The sequence below is a fragment of the Thamnophis sirtalis genome, unplaced genomic scaffold (genome assembly GCF_051295495.1).
Source record: "Thamnophis sirtalis isolate CommonGarterSnake01/CBP01778 unplaced genomic scaffold, rThaSir2_p1.2 scaffold_13, whole genome shotgun sequence".
Classification (NCBI taxonomy): Eukaryota; Metazoa; Chordata; class Lepidosauria; order Squamata; family Natricidae; genus Thamnophis; species Thamnophis sirtalis.
Genome location: NW_028261393.1, coordinates 22,580,777 through 22,603,899, shown reverse-complemented (window position 1 = coordinate 22,603,899; position 23,123 = coordinate 22,580,777). Strand labels below are relative to the sequence as shown.

General features: G+C 45.6%; 1 protein-coding gene across 4 annotated transcripts in view; it reads right to left on the bottom strand.

The window, feature by feature from the left end:
* Positions 1 to 1,391: 1,391 nt before the first annotated feature.
* The window catches only part of MAP7D1 (MAP7 domain containing 1), a 96,535-nt gene continuing 74,803 nt past the window's right edge, over positions 1,392 to 23,123 (bottom strand). For 3 of the 4 annotated variants that reach the window (XM_087728212.1, XM_087728210.1, XM_087728213.1), the window contains 9 exons: positions 21,894 to 22,150; positions 20,057 to 20,243; positions 18,910 to 19,069; positions 16,666 to 16,770; positions 15,277 to 15,330; positions 12,898 to 12,961; positions 11,238 to 11,346; positions 6,821 to 7,023; positions 1,392 to 2,193 (listed from right to left, as the gene is read on the bottom strand). In XM_087728212.1, coding sequence (XP_087584338.1) covers positions 2,183 to 2,193; positions 6,821 to 7,023; positions 11,238 to 11,346; positions 12,898 to 12,961; positions 15,277 to 15,330; positions 16,666 to 16,770; positions 18,910 to 19,069; positions 20,057 to 20,243; positions 21,894 to 22,150 — 1,150 coding nt within the window. In that variant the 3' untranslated portion in view covers positions 1,392 to 2,182. The remainder of the gene's footprint in view (positions 2,194 to 6,820; positions 7,024 to 11,237; positions 11,347 to 12,897; positions 12,962 to 15,276; positions 15,331 to 16,665; positions 16,771 to 18,909; positions 19,070 to 20,056; positions 20,244 to 21,893; positions 22,151 to 23,123) is intronic. The other variant, XM_087728211.1, reaches the window with a different exon arrangement.

The window sequence follows — 23,123 nt, the reverse complement described above, 5'->3', positions numbered from 1 at the left end:
ATCTAGGAAGCATGCCTTTTCTGTGATAGCTTCAGCCCTATGGAACTCTTTTCCCCATGAAGTTTTGGAGACCTCTCCCCTCCTAGCCTTCCGCAAAGCTGTGAAGCCCTGGCTTTACTCCCAAGTGCTGGGAGAAGACTAAAAAATTGCTTTTAGATCTTATGATTTGGTGCCAGGTTTATGTTGGTTTTAAGATTTTCATCAGTTTGGTTTTATAGTTTTAATGATTTTATGTGTCTTTTGGGTTTTGATTGACCCAGAGTTGGTTGAAAGATGGGTGACTACATCATCCTTCTAGCCATTGTCTACATTCATACATTCTTGATGAATGTATTCTATTTTTCTTTATGTACACTGGGAATATAGGCACCAAAGACAAATTCCTTGTGTGTGCAATCAAACTTGGCCAATAAAGAATTCTATTCTATTCTATTCTATTCTATCCTATCCTATCCACTGCAGAATGAAGGCTTTTTCTGCATGTTTCCAACCAATATGCTTCTGAGATTTCTTTTGCCCATTGGGCCCGCAGTACTTGCTGATGTTGTCGATCCATCTTGTTTTAGGTTTCTTTCATGGACTCTTTAAATGTTCTAAATCAGGGGTGTCAAACTCAAGGCCCGCGGGGTGCTTAAATCTGGAAACAGTAAAGAACTCGCCTGCGGTGCCTCTGCCAGTGAAAAAGGAGCTCGGGAGAGCTTCGTGCGGCCCTTGTGAGCTCAATTTCTTTGGCAGAGGGTCCCAGCCAAAAACAGAGTTCGGGAATCCTGGCAGAGTGCTCCGGCCACCACAGCCACCCCCAAACCCAAGTGAAATCAAGCTGCCAATGCCCACTGCGCCCTCCCCCCCCCCCCAAGATCAAACACAACCCTGATGTGGCTCTCAATGAAATCAAGTTTGACACCCCTGTGCTAAATAAACAAATTGGGGGAGTTTGATTATTTATTAAATTTATATGTCACCCATCTCAGTCTGCAAGGCTGCTCAGGAGATGCACCCGTTTAGGGAAGAAGGCAGGGGTGGGATTCAGCCGGTTCAGACCAGTTTGGGTGAACCAGTAGCTCCGACGATCAGCTGAGAGCAAACAGGTTCTCTCTGATGACCAGATGGGCTCGCCTGCCCGCTCCTGCGCTATATTGACCTATATCTCCTTTGTTTGAAGCCCAGCTGATAGGCGCCACAGAGTGGATTGCTGCGCCTCAGCTGTTTTACTCACTTCTGTGTTAGAAGATACATTTTTGCATTGTGTTCAAACCCACTGCACATGCGTAGAACAAACTGGTTGTTACCCCGGTTGAATCCTCCCACTGGAAGAAGGCCATCTTAGCAGAGTAAGCAGGACATCCCCACCCAAGTGGCCAACGGCCACCCCAAAGAAGAAACACCCCCTCTTGATTTCTCCATTTTATTGTCCACAAAAGTTTGCTCAGAGGCATAATACTGTCCCCGTGACACTGAGCGCCGCAGTGCCAGCAATGCCCCACCGAGAAACAGCAGCGCACACCCCCCCCCATACTCAAAAAAAGCACAGTGTGTTGGAAGATGGCAGCTGCTGAGTCGCTAACAGTGTTCACACACATACACACACGCACACAGCCACACAATGTTGCCCATCTCCTGGCCGAGACCAACGGGGAGAGTTTTAAATAAGAAAACTAGATCCGTGTTTCTCAACCTTGGCAACCATGGCTGGCTGGGGAAGTTGAGTTAAAAGGTGTCCAGGTGAGGAAACACTGCTCTAAATGCTTCCTATTGGCTGCAACACGCCCTCGCGAGGAGTTGGGGGTCTGATTCCCCCCCTTCTCATGATCTGGCCCTCGCCTAAAAATAGCCCCCCGAGGGGCAGCCGGATGATAAAGGCGCAATCCTCATGCTAACATCGAAGTTTATATACATTATTCACATCCTTTGTCGCCCAGCCAGTTAAATAAACTATGTGGTTATATAGTGTTGAAGATGAGATGGGGTCAGTCTGATAAGGTGCTTATTAAAAAAATAATACTAGTCATAAAATAGAGGACAGGAGGAAGAGTGAGTGAGTCCACAGGGCTGGCCCCCCAGCCTGGCTCCTTGTGTTGCCCTCAAGCCCATAGAGGGGCAGAATTCGCCCTGGATGATCATCTTCCCATCTAACGTAGTCGGGAGTTGGCCCATCGCTGCGCCCGTCCTTTGGCATCCCCATCTACAGGACCTCTGCAGGGGGAAAAGGAAGAGAAAGATCAAGAGAATCGGAGGACTAAATGCTCCAACATAGAACGGTTCTTTTTTTTTTTTTTTTTGTCATTCAAGGTTTTTTAATTTTTTAATACAAATTATACGGGTCTTTTCTTTAACGTCCTCTCAATTACATACTGTAGTCCTTTTTAGATTATAGTTTTGTTTTCACTTTCAGCCAAATTATTCTCTTCCGTTATTTTCCATCTTTGAAGTTATTTTTTCTTAATACATAAACAATATCTTCCATTGTCCCTCCAAAGTTACACCCAATTTTCATTTCTTATTTTCTCCATTGGTATATTTTGCTATAAACAGCATACATCCTCTAATTCAATTTAAGCACAGAGCATTCCTTTCAAAAAAAAATCTACCATTGACAATATACTATCATTTTGTTATTTCTTAATTACGGTAGTTACATAACAATAATAATCTTACTACTATTCTCTTTAGCCTGCTAATGTAACTCTTCTTCCCTTTCTTCCCTTTTTAACCATTTTCTCTTGGGCTCCCAAAAATCCCATTCTTTTCTTTTCCTTCTTCTTTTCCTTTTTCTCCCGCTTTTCCCTAACTTCTTTTTTTTCTTTCCCCTATTTTTGTAGTTATTATATCTTTTCTTCAGCGTATTTACTTGCATTATTCTAATAACTTTCCCCAGACATGGCATGGTTCTGACCCACCCAAGCTTCCCTGTATAAGACAGGACTAAATGCAGGTAGTTCTTTCAAAGAGCAGAGGGGGCGGAGTGGTTAGAGTGCAGTACTGCAGGCTACTTAAGCTGACTACTAGCTGCAGTTGGGCAGTTCGAATCTCACGTTTCACCGACAAATGCACGCTTGACAAAAGCGCGCCAACAAAAGCGCGGCAAGAAAACTGTGAGGTCAAAATCGCACCGACGAATGAACGCAGAAGTGCGCCAACAACAGCACGCCGACAAAAGCGCATCTTCAACAAACAACTAATAACAACCTAATAACCCTAACCCTGAACCTAACCCTTACCTTAACTCACCCTTTTGTGGGTGCGCTTTTGTCAGGGCATTGTTGTGGACGCATTTATGATATCGCGGTGTTCTCACCGCAGTTTCGTTGACGCGCTTTTGTTGTGCGCGCATTTGTCGGGTCATGGAATCTCACCAGGCTCAAAGTTGACTTAACCTTCCATCCTTCCGAGGTGGGTCAAATGAGGACCCACCCATATTGTTGGGGGCAAGCGGCCGATTCTGTAAACTGCTTAGAGAAGGCTGTGAAAGCACTATGAAGCGGTATATAAGTCTAAGTGCTATTGCTATCGCTATTAGGATCATCATTGAGCACAAAAAATGATGTGGCTCAATCAAACATTTCTTAAGTGAGTTTGCCCCATTTCACGACTTCCCTTGCCACGGTTGTTAAGTGAATCACATCGCATTTATGAAATTAGTAACACGGTTACAAAGTCCCCACTGACTTTGCTTGCAGAAGGTTGGAAAAGCGGATCGCATGATCCCAGGACACTGTGACCGTCATAAAGCTGAACCAGTTGTCAAGCATCTTAATTTTGATCCCGTGACCAAGGGGATGCTGCAATGGTAAGTGTGAAAAACGGTCATAAGTATCTTTTTCCCCAGGAACGTTGTAACTTTGGACCGTCACTAAATGAACTGTTGTAAGTCGAGGACTACCTGTACAGGTAGTCCTCGACTCATGATCACAATGGAGCGCAAACCTTCCGTTGCCAAGCGAGGCAGTTGTTAAGTGACTTTGCCAGTTGCAAAGTTTGATGATGTGTGAACTATAGGGATGCTGTCATCGTCCGTGGCACGACAAAACCGCGAAGCCCTTATCCGCGGAGACATAAGCGTGTCGCTAAAGCCGCGACATCATCGTGTGTCATCGCCGCCGCGACAACAGCGCGGCAACAGAAGGGCGCTTTAAAACGGCGCCGCGGCAGAAAGCCAATTTCCATTAAGGTAAGGGTTAGGATTAGGTTTAGGGGTTTGTTTTAGGGTTAGGTTTAGGGTTAGGTTTAGGGTACTGAGTGCTTGGGAATGCGCGGATTTGCCCTCCGCGATTATGTCATCGCGGTAGGGTCACGTTTTTCCTTAGCACTTTGAATGGCGCAAATTAGTCTTCGCGCTTATGTCTCCGCGGATAAGGGCTTCGTGGATTTGTGGTGGAACCGTCATCGTCTTATAAGTTAGGCTCCAGCAGTCTGTGGATCGAGAACTACCAGAAGTAAAGGCAGGATTTCGAAGAGGCAGAGGAACTAGCAATCAAATTGCCAACATACACTGGATCATGGAGAAAGCTAGGGAGTTCCAGAAAAACATCTACTTCTGCTTCATTGACTATGCTAAAGCTTTTGATCGTGTGGATCACAACAAATTGCGGCAAGTTCTTAAAGAGATGGGAGTACCAAACCATCTTATTTGTCTCTTGAGAAACCTGTATGTGGGTCAAGAAGCAACAGTGAGAACTGGACACGGAACCACTGATTGGTTCATAATTGGGAAAGGAGTCCAGCAAGGCTGTACACTGTTGCCCTGCCTATTTAATTTATATGCAGAGCACATCATGAGAAAGGCGGGACTAAACGAATCAAAAGTTGGAATTAAGATTGCTGGGAGCAATATCAACAACCTCAGATATGCAGAGGCAGAAAGATAAGAGGAACCAAAGAGCCTCTTGATGCGGGTGAAGGAGGAGAGTGCAAACACTGGCTTGAAACTCAACATTAAGAAAACTAAGATCATGGCATCCAGTCCTCTCAATTCCTGGCAAATAGATTGAGAAGAAATGAAGGTAGTGACAGATTTTATTTTCCTGGGCTCCAAGATCACTGCAGATGGGGACTGCAGCCAATAAATTAAGAGACTTGTTCCTGGGGAGGAAAGCTATGGCAAATCTGGACAGCATGCTAAAAAGCAGAGACATCACCCTGCCAATACAAGTGCGTATAGTTAAGGCTCTGGTTTTCCCAGTTGCAATGGATGGCTGTGAAAGTTGGACCATAAGACAGGCTGAGGGCCAAAGAATGGAGGCCTTTGAACTCTGGTGCTGGAGAAGACTCCTGTGAGTCCCTTAGATTGCAAGGCGATCAAACAGATCTGTCCTAGAGGAGATCAACCGTGATTGCTCTTTAGAAGGCCAGATCTGTTGCGATATACGTGCAGGTATGCATTCTGCCATACTGTAACACATATAGAACAGAAGCAATAATTAACCATATGATTAAATCAGTAAACTAAAAGCAATAATTGGCCTTATGATTAGATCAGTAAGACAAACTGTCCAACTCCAAGCGTTGATTAAATCAGTACCCTTAACACTAAGCAGATCAGCAACCACAGACTTGTAACTAAGCGTTGATTAAATCAGGGGTTACAACTGTTTAACTCTCAAACATTAATTAAGCATTGGATGTTTGCATGATGATAAAAGGTTTATTGACTATGAGTGTTCTTCGAGTCTACATGAGAGTAAATGAGTTACCATATACTGTGAACTTGCACAATCATGATTGGTCCCCATTGACTATGTGAATCCACCCCTCCCTTGTGTATGCTCAATAAAAAGGACCCCCAGACTTCGTTCTGGGTCGGTTCGTCCCGAAGGGAATTCGTGTCCGAGTGTTCCTTCCACATTGGCTTCATGAACCACCCGCGGAGAAATCGCACAGATCCTGAAGATGAAACTCAAATACTTTGGCCACCTAATGAGAAGGGAGGACTCCCTGGAAAAGAGCCTGATGCTGGGAAAGATTGAGGGCAAAAGAAGAAGGGGACAACAGAGAATGAAGTGGCTGCACAGAGTCACGGAAGCAGTCGGCATGAGCTTAAATGGACTCCGGGGGATGGTAGAGGACAAGAAGGCATGGAGAAATGTCATCCATGGGGTTGCAATGGGTCGGACATGACTTCGCAACCAACAACAACTTTATTCTAGCTGGGCAACTGAACCACAGAATATCAAACTAAGGAAGTCCATCTTGCAATTCTTCCCAGCTGAATTCTTTCTTGTTTCACACAGAATCCTGTGAAGACTGAAGACTCTACTATCTGCACCTACAATACACAGCCAGTCTTTGACTGACAATCCTTCATTTAATGGCCAGCCAAGTTACAATGGTGCTGGAAAAAAAATGGTCCCAGCACTGATGACTGTTGCAGCATTCCCACGGTCACATGACCAAAATTCAGGTGCTTAGCAACTGGCATGGATTTACGACAGTTGCAGCATGCTGGGGTCACATGATCATTTGCAACCTTCCCAGCCATCTTGCTACAAGCAAAGTCAATGAGAAAGCTGGATTCACTTAAGGACAGTGTGATTCATTGAACAACTGCTTAGAATTTGGTAAGAAAAGGTTGTAAAATTGGTCGTGACTCACTTAACCCACCACCTTTCTTAGCAATGGAAATTCTGCTCCCAATTGTGGTTGTAAACGTCGAGGAGTTCTGTGAGCTGTTAGGGAGGGGCTGTCCTCGCCCTCTTTCTCTCACACGTGATATCTGAGCTGAGCTGTTTCTTGACTCCTCCGGAATGCAGCCCCTCCCTCCTAGGAGTCTGCATTCCACCGGAGACAGAAGATGCTCCTTGCTGGGGGATGGCGGCTACCTTACCTGTGACCTGTGGCGCCTTGGCCACCGCACTGTTGAGGAAGGGCTCCTTGTTGGCAAAGGGGAGGATGGGCTCATCAGCCACGCTTAGCCCGGACCCTGCAGGGTGCTCCCGTCCACTAGGCTCCTGGGGAGAGGGGAAGCCATTCTCATGCTTGCTGGACTGCAGGCCATTCACCAGGGCCAGGGTGGGGTTGATGGGGGAGCTGCAGCGGAAAGAAGAGGTGGGCAGGAATGTGAAGTCATGGCATCACAAGCTCAAGGAGGCGGGAAGGAATATTGGGGACGAATCTGGGATATTCAAAGAAATTAGCGGCATAATGACATTTGGAGCATGGCAACAAATGATAAATTAACAACAGAAATCAAATTTAAAAAGGGGATGATCAAAGCAAACAATCATAATGAAATATGGGGGGATGATTTTATAAAATCAGTGTTGGTGGAAGGCAAAGGGAATAAAGCTGCTCAATAATACATGTTGTTTTGGAGGGGATAAGGGCCCAGTTGGAATATATTGTATATCTTTTAGTTGTTATAGACCAGGGGTCAGCAAACTGTGGCTCTGGAGCCGCATGTGGCTCTTTCGTCCCTCTGCTGTGGCTCCCTGTTGCTCAAATATGCATCACAACCATCAATGTGTGACACCCACTGGCACGTAATTTACTGAGCTTTTCGATCCCTGGTAGGCCAACTAGAGATAAATCCAAGAAAAGAAAAGTTTCAGAAGAAAACAGAATGTTTAATTCAACTACATATGCTAGTTTTGTGGCTGCTCAAAAAATAGTCAGGCATGGGAAGGATTTTGTGGCTCCCAGTGTTTTCTTTTCTGTGGGAAACGGGTCCAAATGGCTCTTTGAGTGTTTAAGGTTGCTGACCCCTGTTATAGACGAGGAAATATGAGGGAGGGGAAAGGTCTCCAGGGAGTAATGGTACACAGTAATATGTTTTTCTTTTTTCTTTCTTTTTTTGTATCCAGATGTATATGTTACTGTTTGTATTGTTTGCGTTTAAAAAATAAATATATAAATAAAAAACGTCCCCCTCCCCAAAAAAAGAAGATGGGAAGGAAGACAAAGGTGGGCAGAAGGGAGGAGATCCTGGAGAGCAGATCTTTGCAGGTATCCACACACAACACACATACAACACATACACACACTCAAACTCATTGTTTTAGCCCCAAGTGTTCTTCCCTGCATTAGCATAAAGGACTTTTGAGTTGGCCTTGGGAAAGTAGGAAAAAAGGAGGGGAAGGAGGGAAGAAGCCATTCAGGAGGGACTTGGAGCAAGCAATTAACACCCTCCGGAGACAGAAAGGAGTCAAACCATCAATTCCTAACCATGCCCATATTCAATCAAGGGACACAAATGTGGTTGAATTTTGGCCATGACTACTACTACAGGTGTGTTGTGACCCGCCAGAAAAGCCGGCAGCAGATTCGGACAGTGAAGAGGTTGGGGAGGAACATGGGTCAGTCCTGGAGCCTGCAGAAGGCTCTGATGAGGGCTCTGTGTTGGAGGCAGAGATGGAGTCAGGGCCGTCTGACAGTTATCAGCTGCCTTCGGAGTCAGACATCAGTGGGGCAGATGGAGCCTGTTCCCAGTGTGCGTATGTGCACAGTTGCCAGACGAAGGGAACAGCTAAGGAACAAGGGAGTAAGGCCACAGGAGGACAATGAATGGCCCCTCCCAGAGGAAATAAAAGAGGGGCGAAAGGGGGGTGGAGCTTGCAGGAGACAATTAGTTCATTCCTGCATCCTTTCCAAGTATTGCGGCATCTGAAAGATATCGACCTGGCCCCTCTCCAAGCCTGATAAAGGTCGATAATTGTGAACTATCTTGAAAGACTGGGAGAGGAAAGGCTTTGCTGGAGAGGAATTCACTGTAAATTAAATAAAAGAGGTTTATGGGGACGAGGACTCGGCTTCGTGCTGCTGGGGACGCTTAGGTCAGAACAAGGCACTACCCTGCACTGTGTTTCTGGCTGCAATCCAAAGTGCTGGTTATCACTTTTAAAGCCCTGCCTGGCTTGGGACTGGGTTACCGGAAGGACCGTCTTCTCCTGAGAGTTTTTCCCATCCAATTCTATAGTAGATTGGGGATGCTGTGGGTCCTGTCTACTGAGGAATGTCAACTGAGGCAGGCACCAGGAGACATCACCCCCTTGGCAGTAGTCTCTGCCCTTTGGAGCATTCTTCCTGTGGTGCTTTAAAGCTTTCAAGATCCTAATATTTAAAGATTAGATTAGGGGTCTCCAAACCAGGCAACTTTAGGACTTGTGGACTTCCGTGACCCGTCAAAAGCGCGGACGGCAAAAGCGCGATCGACAAAATCGCGCCTTTGACGTCATCACAGCGCGACGAAAAAGATCGAAAAATTCAAATAAAAATTAATAAAAATTAAATTAAAGCAAGCCGATTCACATAAAGGTAAGGGTTAGGGTTAGGGTTAGGGTTAGGGTTAGGTTAAGGGTTAGGGTTAGCTTTAGAGCGTTAGCGTTAGCGTTAGGGTTAGGATAAGGGTTAGCGTTACGTTTTTCGTTACTTTAACGGTTAGGTTTAGGGTTAGGTTTAGGGTTAGGTTAAGAGTTAGGGTTAGGGTTAGGTTTAGGGTTAGGTTTGGGGGGGTTAGGGGAAGGTTTTAGCTTTATTTTTACATTTTTTCGATCTTTTTCGTCGCGCTGTGATGACGTCACAGCGCGCTTTTGTCGAGCGCGATTTTGTCCTACGCGCTTTTGTGGTGGAACCGTGGACTTCAACTCCCAAAATTCCACAGCTAGCCATGTTGGCTAAAGAATTAAAACCCACAAGTCTTAAAATTGCTAAGTTTGGAGACTTCTGGATTAGACAAGGGCACATTAGCATGGACTGGAAGCAGGTTTGTGTCATTTTTAATGTTTTGGGTTTTAAGTGGCTGAGTTTTGCAGGTTTTAAAATGATTATTTGTGTCTTTTAATTTTTAAGTGGGAGCCCCTCTGAGTTGGTGGAAAGGTGGGTGACTATATCAATCAGTGTTTTAAGTACATAAATAAAATCAGGCTGTGTGGTCCTGGAAATATTAGCTCCCCCTCCCACATTACCTGGTTGCAGTGTTCATTTTTATGTAACTTTATTATGATCATTTTCAGCTGCCTATATATATTTATAATCTCTGTTTTTGCATTTTTATGGTTTTAACTAGTGTGATATTGCTTGCTGCCCAGAGCCAATTGGCTTGAGGTTGATGGCTATACAAATTGAATGGTTAGTTGGTTGGAGGGATGGATGGAGATGATAGACAGATGATAGATAGATAGATAGATAGATAGATAGATAGATAGATAGATGATAGATAGATGAGAGAGAGATATGATAGATAGATAGATAGATAGATAGATGATAGATAGACGAGAGAGAGATGATAGATAGATAGATAGATAGATAGATAGATAGATAGATAGATAGATAGATAGATAATGATAGAGATGATAGGGAGTGATATAGAGTTGCTAGATGATAGATAGACAGACAGATATGATACATAGAGAAAGATGATTGATATAGATGACTGACTGACACATAGAGGCTAGATATATAATGTTGCTGCCAAATTTCAAGTGCTGGGCAAAACGTTGTCTTAAACGTTGTTAATGGGAATTTTAAAAAGACACCAAAAGGAAGACAACTCAAGTTCTTGTTTTCCAGGAAGAGTTGGGTCATTTGGCTCCTGCATGCATTAAAGGTCCACTGTAACCCTGATTTCAGCCCCCTGAGATTTTGTTACGGTTTGGGTATTTTCATAAGATCTTGGCGTGAGAGCACTAAAAGCAGTGGTGAAATTCCAATTTTTTTACTACTGGTTCTGTGGGCATGGCTTGGTGGTGTGGCAGGGGAAGGATACTGCAAAATCCCCATTCCCTCCCCACTCAGGTGCCAGTCAGAGGTGGCATTTGCCGCTTCTCCGAACTACTCAAAATTTCCGCTACTGGTTCTCCAGAACCTGTCAGAACCTGCTGAATTTCACCCCTGACTAAAAGCCTTTAGAGTTTTGGAGCATTTTGTTTGCCTCTTTAGGTGCTCAGCATGTAGCCCTCCTGAGCTCCGTTCTCACTAGCAGAGGGTTGCAGGAGGCCGTAGCAGCTGAAAACGGACCTCAGGAGCCTGTTTTCGCTGGCAGAGTGCTTGGGCCACCACTAGCACCCCCCGACTTGGAGTGACGTTGAGGTGGCCATGTCCACCCTTGCCCTCCGAAGTCAATTGCAACCCTGATGTGGCCCTCAATGAAATCACGTTTGACACCCCTGACTTAAACAATGACATGTGAAGCTCCACTTGAGGGAGACGTTTATCTTTCTGTACCAACAAAGAAGAGGAATTCTGGGGAAGTGTCTATCATGGCATTCCTGCAATGTTCTGACCTGCTTTCCCAACTCTTTATATACCTGTGCTGCGTGCTGTCTGGACTCAGCCCTTTGCGACTGGCTGGGCTCGAGGGTTGCATCTCAGGCAGCTCTTCTTCCTTGGGGAGGCTTCCAGGGTATTTCTTGCCATCTGAAAACGGAAGAAAATCTTCTATTTAGCACCTTGGAGCAGGGGATGTCAGGCCTGGAAGCCATCTTTAGCCTTGGGCCTTCAGGCCTGCCACATTTAATGCTGTGGGAAAATGGGAGCAGGGATTGTATGGAGTATGGGAGATATATAGTCAAAATAACATTCCTTTCTCAGAGAGTCAAGGCCGTCTTGCCATGCAGCTGCGATGGCATGACTGGGAGGCATCTCCAGTTTTGGAAGGTGCCTGAATGGGTCATGTAATGTGGGGGCTGGGCAGGGACTTGGACTTTCATTTGGGTGGGGAAAACCTGGAAGCTTTCAGATTTGGGTTTTCCCAGATGTGCCAGTATGACATCTCTAATAAAAGGGACCTTTGAGGAAACTCAAGCCTCAGAGTCCTCTTTCGTTGGGGGTTTACTTGGAACACTGACAAAGGGTCCCCAACTTCCAGTCCATGGACCAACATTGGTCCGTGGCATGCCAGAAACTAGTCCGCACAAACCAGCAAAGCCCCATCCACGGGACTCAGGCAGCACATAAATCCAGGCCCTCTTCGGTCCTTGGGAAAACCTCTCTCCACAGAACCGGTCCCTGGTGCCCAAAAAGTTGGGGGCCACTCAGTGGTGGGATTCAAATAATTTAACAACCAGTTCCCTGCCCTAATGACCAGCTGGGTAGGCAGGGCTTGGTGGTCATGGCCAACTCAACGTCACTTGCATCAATGGGCGCTTCGCCTTAGCTGTTACAATGTCATAAGGGTTAACAGGAGAGGCAGTTTCTAGAAGCAGGGTAGAAACAACACCAGAATGTTTCCTTCCTGCCTTCCTTACAGGATTAGCCCTGTGAAGTGGAAAAAACCGAAAGGAGATTTCTTCCAATAACCAGTTCTCCGAACTGCTTAGAAAGTTAACAACCGGTTCTCCCGGATAGGTGCGAGCCGGCTGAATCCTATCATTGAGGCCACTGCCATAGAGGCCACAGAATCCTAGGGCCTCCTCGTCCTCCCTCCCCACAAAAAAACAAAAGTTGGATTTCTCACTGGGACCCAAAATGAATCCATATTCATCCACGGTGGGTTCTATGAGCTGAGTTCATTTAAAAAGGAGAGAAACAGGCTCACAGAGATTCCAGGTAGTCCTCAACGTACGACCACAATTAGGGCCATTGCTAAGCAAGGCAGTTATTAACTGAGTCACAGTTTTGGGGGGCCATAGTTGTTAAATGAAACCTTGGTGTTGTTAAACAAATCAGGCATTAAGCAAATCCGGCTTCCCTGCTGACTTTGCTTGTTGGGAGCCAACTGAGAAAGGTCACAAATGGTGACCTCATGACCCCGGGTCATGCTGCAATCATTGTAAATATGTGTTGGTTGCCAAGACCCTAATTTTGAACATGTGATCCTGTGATGGTCATAAGTGGGAGGACCGATTGTAACCACATTTTTCCAATGTTGTTGCAACTTCAGACGGTTGCTAAAGGAATGTTCTAAGGTGAGGACAACCTGTAATCAGATTTCATAAGAAGTATAAGGATGCTGAATAGGATTCTCACCTGGACCCATTCCATCCTCTTGTTTCTCTTCCTTGCCATTCACCATCTTCTTGTCCTCTTTCTTCTGGAAAAAAAAGAAGAAGCGGGAGATATATTAAGCGAGAAGGAACTGTTAGGTAAGCTCCCCGTTAGGAGAACGAGTGTGTGCAGAGAAGCGTAGTGAGAGTGGTGTGGAAGAAAACACATAAACCAGGATACGGAGACACTGAATTGTAAAAACAGATAGTGTTTTACTTCCGTGGAAATAGAGGTATGCAGAGTCGAATTCATACACTGTTAAAACAGTCAGTCGGCAACGTTCTCAGTTAAGGGGTGATCCGTCAAACACAGTCCAGTATCATATAATCAGTTCAGCACACGAGTCGCTAACAGTAGCAAAACTCACAGTAATTCACTCACATCTATAAGCAGTATCCATCAATTGGCATCTAACAAACAGAGAGCTAACAGTCATTCTGGCTCCATCTTATGGCCGCTTGAGGTAACAGCAACCAATCACATTTTACAGCAGTACTTAAAGATACAGTACTACTATCATGGCTTATATATTGTTAACCCAACTGTTAGACTACATTCCTAACAGGAACCATGTCTTCAACCAGTATATTAGGAGAAGAAGCATCCATGCTTGCTATCTTCTTGTGGAAGGAAGGAAGACTCACAAATGAAGCCAATACACATGTCCCAGGATAATATTGCAAGATCCAGTTGCAGTCAGTCATCATGGCCAGAGGTTCTGTTTTCTGAGCTTTTAGCAATAGCAATAGCAGTTAGACTTATATACCGCTTCATAGGGCTTTCAGCCCTCTCTAAGCAGTTTACAGAGTCAGCATATTGGCCCCAATAATCCGGGTCCTCATTTTACCCACCTCGGAAGGATGGAAGGCTGAGTCAACCCTGAGCCGGTGAGATTCGAACTGCTGAACTGCAGTCAGCTGAAGTAGCCTGCAGTGCTGCATTTAACCACTGCGCCACCTTGGCTCTTGGTTTTGGACTCGTACTGGAGCCCATCCTCGGGGTACTTCTCTCTCCTGGAATGTTTGCTTCGGACTATAAGACGCACCTTTTCACTGCCCAAAAAGTGGTGGAAATGTGTCTGTGAATATTGCAGCAGGGGTGGGGTTGGTTCAGTGCCAATCAGCTGTTCTAGAACAGGCCGCAGCGGCGGTGAATGGGCTGCACTGAATGGGTGGCGGTGAATGAGCTGCACTGAATGGGTGGCGGTGAATGAGCTGCACTGAATGGGCGGTGGCAAACAGGCCGTGGTGAATGGGTGCGGTGAACAGGCTGCAGCGAATGGGCAGTGGCAAACAGGCCAGAAGAATACCAGATGGATGCTGGGAGGCAAAGGCAGATTTCCCCCCCCTTCTTTTCCTCCTCAAAAGCTAGATGCATCTTATAGTCTGGAGCGTTTTATGGTAAAATACGGTAAATCTCAGAAGACTAATCCTCTCGTCCCGATGACTGATCCAGATTGGAAGGAAGACTGTCCATTGTTTCTGAGTATCTGCAAAGGCCCCGGAAACCCAAGGCTGCCCTATCATAAGAGGGGCACAGCAGAAGAGAGACTGCCAAGTGGCGGATCCAAAACCTCTGTGGGGCAGCTCCACATAAACATTTGTGAGTTGTGGCAGGCTGAATTGGGCTCCCGTTCATTCAGATGAAGGGTTGCTATTTGCTATCTCTTCTGGAGGCATCACCCTATTTAAGGCCAGCAACTGCAGCTCATAGTCCTCTCATCTGCTGGAAGAGACTGTTGTGGCCCACCATCAGCCAGCGGAGCTAGTGGCCGACTCAGACAGTGAGGAGGTTGGGGAGGAACATGGGCCAGTCCTGGACTCTGGGGAAGGCTCTGATGAGGGCCCTGCATCAGAGGCAAAGATGGGGCCAAGGTCGTCTGACAGTTATCAGCTGCCTTCGGAGTCGGAGACCAGTGGGGCTGAAGAACAGCTGGAGCCTGTTCCCGATGTGCACATGGCAGAGCTGCCAGGAGAGGCCGACCCAGATGTAAAGGCATAAGTGGCTGGTGAATGGCCCCTCCCATAGCAAAAGGGGAGTGGAGTTTGCTCTGATGCAGGAGACTATTAGTTCATTTAATTTGTGTTAAGATTTGTTTGTGCCTCTCAGAGACTCCTTGCCAAGTATTTCCTTGTACACAGCATGGCGTTTGGAGGATATCAGCCTGGCAGCTCTCCAAGCCTGATAAGGTCTGTGGTTGTAATTTCACCCTTGAAAGACTGTTTGCCGGGACTTTGCTGGATGTGAATGAGAGGAATTCGCAGTAGCTTAATAAAAGGGAGGGGTTTTTTTTGGGACAAGGAGTCTGCTTTGGGATTTTAGGAAGCCTAGGTCAGAACAGAGATCAGGAAAATCAATCACCTTGGCATCAACTCCTTCGGCTTTTCGTGTCCGTTTCATGATCTCTTCCAGGCGCTGCAAGGAGAAAAAAGATGACAAGGTGGTCACAAAATATCCCTGCTCAACTGCAAACATTTGCTGTCTCATCAGTCACAGCAGGAAGGGAAGATTGATTTATAAAACAGTGAAATTATTTTGGGCATTATTTGGATGTTTGCGGCTAAGACGCTGAGCTTCTCAATCAGAAAGATCGACATGGAATTTAAAATGATTAGAGAATGCTATCAATGCTAAAATAATAGAATGATGTTACAATAAATTTAGTTAAATATAGTTAAATTTTGAGTGTAATGTACAATGTAATGACAGCTATATTCAAATAAATGATTAATAATGATAAAGCATTTATATATACTAGATTGATTATATGAAATCTTATACAAACTGTAAGTGAGGATCATGGAGATGATGTTGAAAAGCCTTTTTATAAAAGATAAACAATTATATATAGAATAGATTATAAAGATGTAATATCACTGGATGATTTCAAGATAATGTAATAAAATGTTATAATATAAATTTACTTCAAATTTAATATGCCTTATGTTGAAAGGATGTAATAATAGCTGGGCTTCATGGATGTTTAATAATTATAACAATTTGTATAATGTATATTAGATTGATGATGGGAAAAAACATGCAATTGGAAACTATTAGAGAATGTTATCAATGCTAAAATGATTGAATGACTTAGAATAGGAGGAAGCATAATAACAATGTATACAAAGATATCTTGATTGTCAATGTGTGAATTTTGATAAAATTCAAGTGAGGACCACGGAAAGGACACAGAAAGACTTTGTAACCAATCGACACACTGTGTGTAATTGAAGAGGCTTTTATGTTATATGTGTTGTGTGTTTGTGTTTGTCTGAAAATAAAAAAAAATATTAAAAAAAAAAAGATCGGCAGTTTGAATCCCTAGTGCCACATAACGGAGTGAGTTCCTGTTACTTGTCCCAGTTTCTGCCAACCTAGCAGTTCAAAAGCATGTAAAAATGCAAGTAGAAAAATAGGAACCACCTTTGGTGGGAAGGTAACAGCGTTCTGTGCGGGCAGAAAAACCAGTTGCTAAAATTTTTGAATCCCACCCCTGGTCAGACCTTGTGTCTTGGGTTTACCTAATGCCTCCAGACTATTCCCCATTTGACCCCTCCTCCTGACTGGGATGGTTGCTCTCCAACGCAGTGGCTAAGACAAGCTGGCCTGCTTGCTTTGGAAGCAAACCCGCCAAGTGACCTTTCTCCTATACAGGATCAAACTATTCTAGAGATGTCCACATCTTGCATGATTAATTGGTGCAGCACTCCAGGTGCAACCAACCTTGGGATTCTCAGGCAACCCTCTTACCTTCTTCCTCTCCAGCCGTTCTTGTTCTTCTTTCTGGAAATGTTTTTCTCGTTCCACTCGTTGGCGTTCAGCCTCTTCCCGGGCCCGAGCCTCGGCTTCCTCCTTCTGCAAGGAAGGAGAGGTGAGCACAAGTGATGGCATTCAATTTTTGTACTACCAGTTCTGTGGGCTTGGCTTGGCGGGCGTGGCAGGGGAAGGATACTGCAAATTCCCCATTCCCTCCCAATCAGCTGGGACTCGGGGGACAGAGAATAGATACATTCTATAGGTACATAGGTAGGTACATTCCAACCTGAGCTTAGTGCACAAGATCATCTGCCATAATGTCCTACCTGTTAATGACTACTTTTACTTCAACTGCAATAACACAAGGGCTAGCAATAGATACACACTAAATGTAATCCGTTCTAATCTTTATTGCAGGAAAAACTATTTCAGCAATAGAGTAGTAAATGTGTGGAACACCCTACCTGATCCTATTGTTAGTTCCTCTAACCCCCATACTTTTTACCTTAAGCTGTCTACCGTGGACCTTATGTGTTTCTAGAGGTCCCTAAGGGGGGTGTGCATAAGCGCACCAGCATGCCTACCGTCCCTGTCTCACTGTTCCCATTTATATGTACTCTTTATGTGTTTATGGCTATGTTTTGCTTATTTATATCCATTTATTTGTGCCATTTTTTCATGTGTTTTTCCTACTTGTTTCCTTGTACTTGTTGACAAATTAAAATAGATAGATAGATAGATAGATAGATAGATAGATAGATAGATAGATAGATAGATAGATAGATAGATAGATAGATAGATATGGCTGGTTGGGTGGGGAGAGAGGGGGGAGGGAGGGAGAGAGAGAGAGAGGGAGGGATGGACAAACAGACGGACAGATATGGGTGGGTGGGTGGGTGGATAGAGAGAGAAATGGATGGTTAGATAGATAGATAGATAGATAGATAGATAGATAGATAGATAGATAGATAGATAGATATGGCTGGTTGGGTGGGGAGAGAGGGGGGAGGGAGGGAGAGAGAGAGAGAGGGAGGGATGGACAAACAGACGGACAGATATGGGTGGGTGGGTGGGTGGATAGAGAGAGAAATGGATGGTTAGATAGATAGATAGATAGATAGATAGATAGATAGATAGATAGATAGATAGATAGATAGATATGGATGGTTGGGTGGGGAGAGAGGGGGGGAGGGAGGGAGAGAGAGGGAGGGAGGGATGGACAAACAGACGGACAGATATGGGTGGGTGGGTGGGTGGATAGAGAGAGAAATGGATGGTTAGATAGATAGATAGATAGATAGATAGATAGATAGATAGATAGATAGATAGATAGATAGATAGATAGATAGATAGATAGATGGGGCGGGGGTCAATCAGAGGTGGTATTTACTCAACTATTCACAATTTCTGCTACCGGTTCTCCAGAATTGGTCAGAACCTGCTGAAAACCACCTTTGGTGGCCACTTTCCATACAAGAGAAGGCTTCTCCTCTCTGTTTCCAGCTGCTGCAGAAGGTCCAGAAGAGGAAGTGGGACTGTTTCCGAAGAGAAGACGTGGGAGGAATAACCGGGACTTTCTGAGTCAGACCCTCCCCCCACAAGGAGAGGACAAAAAGGCAGCTCGTCTTGCCCCACCATTGGAAAAATTCAGAGATCCATCTCTGCAAAGGGGAAGGTAGTTCTTTCTGCATCAGCAAAATATCAACCCTTCTTAGCCGGACAGGCGGTCCACATTTAGCGACTGCCTCCTTTAGTGACTGAAAGTTATGTTAGGACCAATCGCTGTTGTGGCCTGCCAGCAGAGCTGGCAGCTGCCAGAAGAAAAGAACAAGTCAGAAATCAGGGTAGACTTGGGAGTAAAGTCACAGATGGACAGTGAATAGCCCCTCCCATAGGAAATAAAAGAGGAGCGAAAGGGGAGGGGGCTTTTGCAGGAAATAATCTGTTCATTCAGTAGTTAGATTCATTTCAGGAGTGTGAAGATCTGTCCATGAATCTCAGAGACTCTGTGCCAAGTCTTTCCTAGCACAGCATCTCATTTGGAAAATATGTACATGGCAGCTTTCCAAGCTAGATAAGGTCTGTGGTCATAAATTCACCTTTGAAAGACTGTTTGCCAGGCCTTTGCTGAATGGGAATGAGAGGAATTATCATTTGTTTAATAAAGGGGTTTTGTCGGGACCAGGACTCTGCCTTGTGGTTTTTGGGGAAGCCTAGGTCAGAACAGTTGTAACATACCTGCTTCTGAAGCCGTTCTTGTTCCTCCTGCTCTGCCCGAGCCCGTTCCTGGGCCTCCTGCTCCTCCTGGCGGGCCAGCTCCTCCTCCTGCCTAGCCAGCTCAACCTGCTGCTGCAGGCGGTCTCTAGCTTCCTGCTGAGCCCGCTCTTCTGCTTGGCGCCTGCCAGAGGCCAAGAGTCAAGTTTGAAGCATAAACCACGAAAAGGAGAAAAAGCACCCGCTAAGGGCATTTTAGCATGCCCCAGGAACAATACGCTTGCATTCCAGAAGGTTAACTCAGGTCATGAAAAGATAACAATAAAACTGTGCACATGTTCCATGTCACCATCTCGTTTCACCCACTCTCAGTTGAGTATCTCATCTCTTCCCTAAGGGATGAGACACTCGACCTAGAATGAGATGAGATGGTGACATGGAACATTTTTTGAAGGCTCATCGTGCTCAACTTGTTGTGGCCCACCAGCAGCCAGTGGAGCTAGTGACAGACTCAGACAGTGAGGAGGTTGGGGAGGAATATGCCCAGTCCTGGAATCTGGGAAAGCTCTGATGAGGGCTCTGCATTGGAGGCAGAGATGGGGCCAGGGCCGTCCGACAGTTGTCAGCTGGCTTTGGGGTCAGAGATCAGTGGTGCAGAAGAATAGCTGGAACCTGTTCCCAATGTGCGCATGCACAGAGTTGCCAGGAGAAGGGAACAGCTAAGGAACAAGGGCCGACTCAGGAATAGAGGCACAGATGGATGGTGAATGGCCCCTCCCATCGGGAATAAAGAGCAAAAAGGGAGTGGAGTTTGCAGGAGATAATTAGTTCAATTCACTAGGGTGAAGATCTATTCCTGACTCTCAGAGACTCCTTGCCAAGTACTTCCTTGTATAGCATGGCGTTTGGAAGACATCGGCCTGGCAGCTCTCCAAGCCTGATAAGGTCTGTGGTTGTAAATACACCCTTGAAAGACTGTTTGCCGGGGCTTTACTGGGTATGAATGAGAGGAATTCAAATTAGCTTAATAAAAAAGGGGTTTTGTTGGGACAAGGAGTCTGCTTCGGGATTTTGGGAAGCCTAGGTCAGAACACAACTCTGTGAACACAAATAATAGCATCCTCCTCCACGAGGGTTAGAAACCTTGCTTTAGCTCCACTGGAAAACTCACCGCTCCCGCTCCTCTTGCTCCCGCCGTTCCTGTTCCTCCCGCTCCCGCTGTTCCCGGGCTTGCCGCCGTTTCTCAGATAGCAACCTAGCAGCTTCTTCTCGGTCCGTGGTGCCAGCCATCGGCTTGGCTGGCGTTGAGGGAGGAGGTGGAGGCATCGGGCTGGCAGCCCCAGAGGGGGCAGTGATCTCTATGGGAAGCCAAACACAGGGTTAAGGCCACTTCTCCCAAGAGGAGCCACCCCACCCGCTCACCAGTATCTCCACCCAGGCATCACATTCGTAACGGAAGATGTAGGTTGGCTTGATTGTGATGAGGCTCTGGGATGGTTAAGGTAGCCCAGAGACTACTTTTTCAGTGGTTTTGGATAGTCACAAAGCTCTTAAGTTGAGGCTGAGTTATTGCTAAACTAACCATGGTGACATGCTTTACCTAACAGGAGGAGCCCCCCCCAATTAACCATGGTTAGCATTATCCAAGCTAGTCCCAAAGGTGCATTTTCTCTTCTTTTTCTTCAAAGTTTTTTTTAATACAACTTTATACATATTATAGGAACAAAGCATTGACCAGCTCTTTCCTTTTACATCCTCTCATTTACACAATCCATTTTACATCACAGCTTGGTTTCCACTTTCAGCCAAATTATTTTTTTCCATTTTTTGTACTTGTTTTTTTCTTAATACATAAACAATATCTTCAATTGCCCCTTCAAAAATTACACCAAAATTATCATTTCATATTTCTATATTAGTCTATTTTACTTTAAGCAATATATATATCCTCTAGTTACGTTTTAACATAGGGAGCATTTCTTTTCATTTTTTTCTACAATTAACAATATACTATAATTACTTTATTTCTTAATTAGTTGCATAACAATACCAATCGTATTTCCCTTTAATCTACTAATACAACTCTTTCTCCCCTTCTTCCTCTTTTATCCATTTTCTCTTAGGCATTCACAAAACCTCCACTTCTAATCATTTTTTTCCTTCCCCACCTTTCTCCTAACTTCTTCAAAGGTGCATTTTCAAGAGCCAAATGGACTTTCTGGTTTTTCTTTGAAGCCGTTTTGCTTCTCATCTAAGAAGCCTCTTCAGCTCTGGATGAGAAGCGAAACGTCTGCAAAAGAAAAACCAGAAAGTCCAGTTGGCTCTTGAAAAAGCACCTTTGCGACAACCATGACCTGGATGACTGAGAAGCTCCATAGATTCTGTCCAAGCTAGACAAAGGCATCCGAGCTTCACCTGAGATGGTTTAGGAGGCTGTCTGGATGCAGCCCATCTCAGCTTACCTTGCAGAGTGGACATTATAACGATGTCCCTATGAGAGAGGCCAGGTCGGGAAACAGACCCTCTGAGGACTATTGAAACTTGATTATCACATGGTATAATAACAGTATCTTCAGATCCTGCCAGTTTCTCTGTCCTCTTTTATGGAAAATCTATCGGCTGTTAGAGTCTCTTCCCCTGCACATGCATGCTAGTCATTTCCGGCTCTAGGGGACGGTGCTCATCTCCTTTTCTAAGCCAAAGAGCCAGCACTGTCCGAAGATGTGTCTGTGGTCATGTGGCCGGCATGACTCAATGCCAAAGGCGCACGGAACGCTGTTACCTTCCCACCAAAGGTGATTCCTATTTTTCTACTTGCATTTTTTACTTGCTTTCGAACTGGTAGGTTGGCAAAAGCTGGGACAAGTAACGGGAGCTCACTCTGTTATGCGCTGCTAGGGATTCGAACTGCTGAACTGTCAACCTTTCTGATGGACAAGCTCAGCGTCTTAGCCACTAAGCCACCGCTTCCCCTAATTCAGGATTAAGTAAAACCAATTATGTCCCACCTGCTGGTGTTTCACTGTTCCCTGTTGTCTTCAAGCTCTCCTCTGGGGCTGGAGAAGCTGCCCCACGTTCCTTCGGTTCATTCTTGCGTTCGCGGGCCTTTGGTTGGCCCTCGGGCTCCCTGCGAACTCGCCTCTTGGGTGAAGACTGAGCACTGCGAGCCAGGCTTGACCGATGTGAAGTGCTGGGTCCCGGGCTTGGCGAGGCTGGGCGCTGTTTGGCCACAGCTGGCAATGCTGGCTTGGGCTTTGGGCTAGGGCTGCCAAAGGGAAGCATAGAGGAGATGGCATTAGAGACAAGGTGGGAGAAACAGCCAGTCCCCAAACCATGAAGCAAACTCCTTGCCCCGACAAAAACCCCTTTTTATTAAGTTACTGTGAATTCCTCTCATTCACATCCAGCAAAGTCTTTCAAGGGAGGATTGACAATCACAGACCTTCTCTGGCTTGGAGAGCTGCCAGGCTGGTATCTGCAAAACTTGGCAAGGAGTCTCGGAGAGTCACAAATCAATTAAGCGAACTCCTGTCTCCTGCAAACTCCACTCCCCTTTCACTCTTTTATTTTCTCCAGAGCCATTCATTGTCCACCTGTGGCCTTACTCTCAAGTCAACCCTTGTTCCTTAGCTGTTCCCTTTTTCTGACAACTCTGCACATGTGCACACTGGGAACAGGCTCCAGCTGTTCGTCTGCCTCACTGATGTCTGACTCCGAAGGCAGCTGAGAACTGTGGGATGGCCCTTTCCCCTCTCTGCCTCCAACACAGAGCCCTCATCAGAGCCTTCCCCAGACTCCAGGACTGGCTTGTGTTCCTCCCCAACCTCCTCACTGTCCGAATCTGCTGCCAGCTCTGCTGGCCGCTGATGGGCAAATCCTATTCTGGAGACCCTTCCTGGAGCAGAAGCAGACAAAGTTACTCTCCAATGTTATCATTTCCAGGGAGAACTCATGCCCAGGATCTAACATCATCCCAGCAGGAACAACACACAAAAAGGCCAACAACCCTGAAGTCCTGTTAAAATTTGCAATTGTCCATGTCAGCCCTTCCCAACCAGCTGAAAGTGTTGAATTACACATTTCAGCTGCGCAAAGCTCCCAGCTTCATTTGCAAAAGGTGCTTCAGAGCACGGAGGCATGTGAATCTAATACTGTCCTGCGATCCTAGGAAGAGATGCAGCTGTTTTAAAGGGCTCCAGACTGAGGCTGCTTTCATAGCCCTGGATGCAACAAAGCAT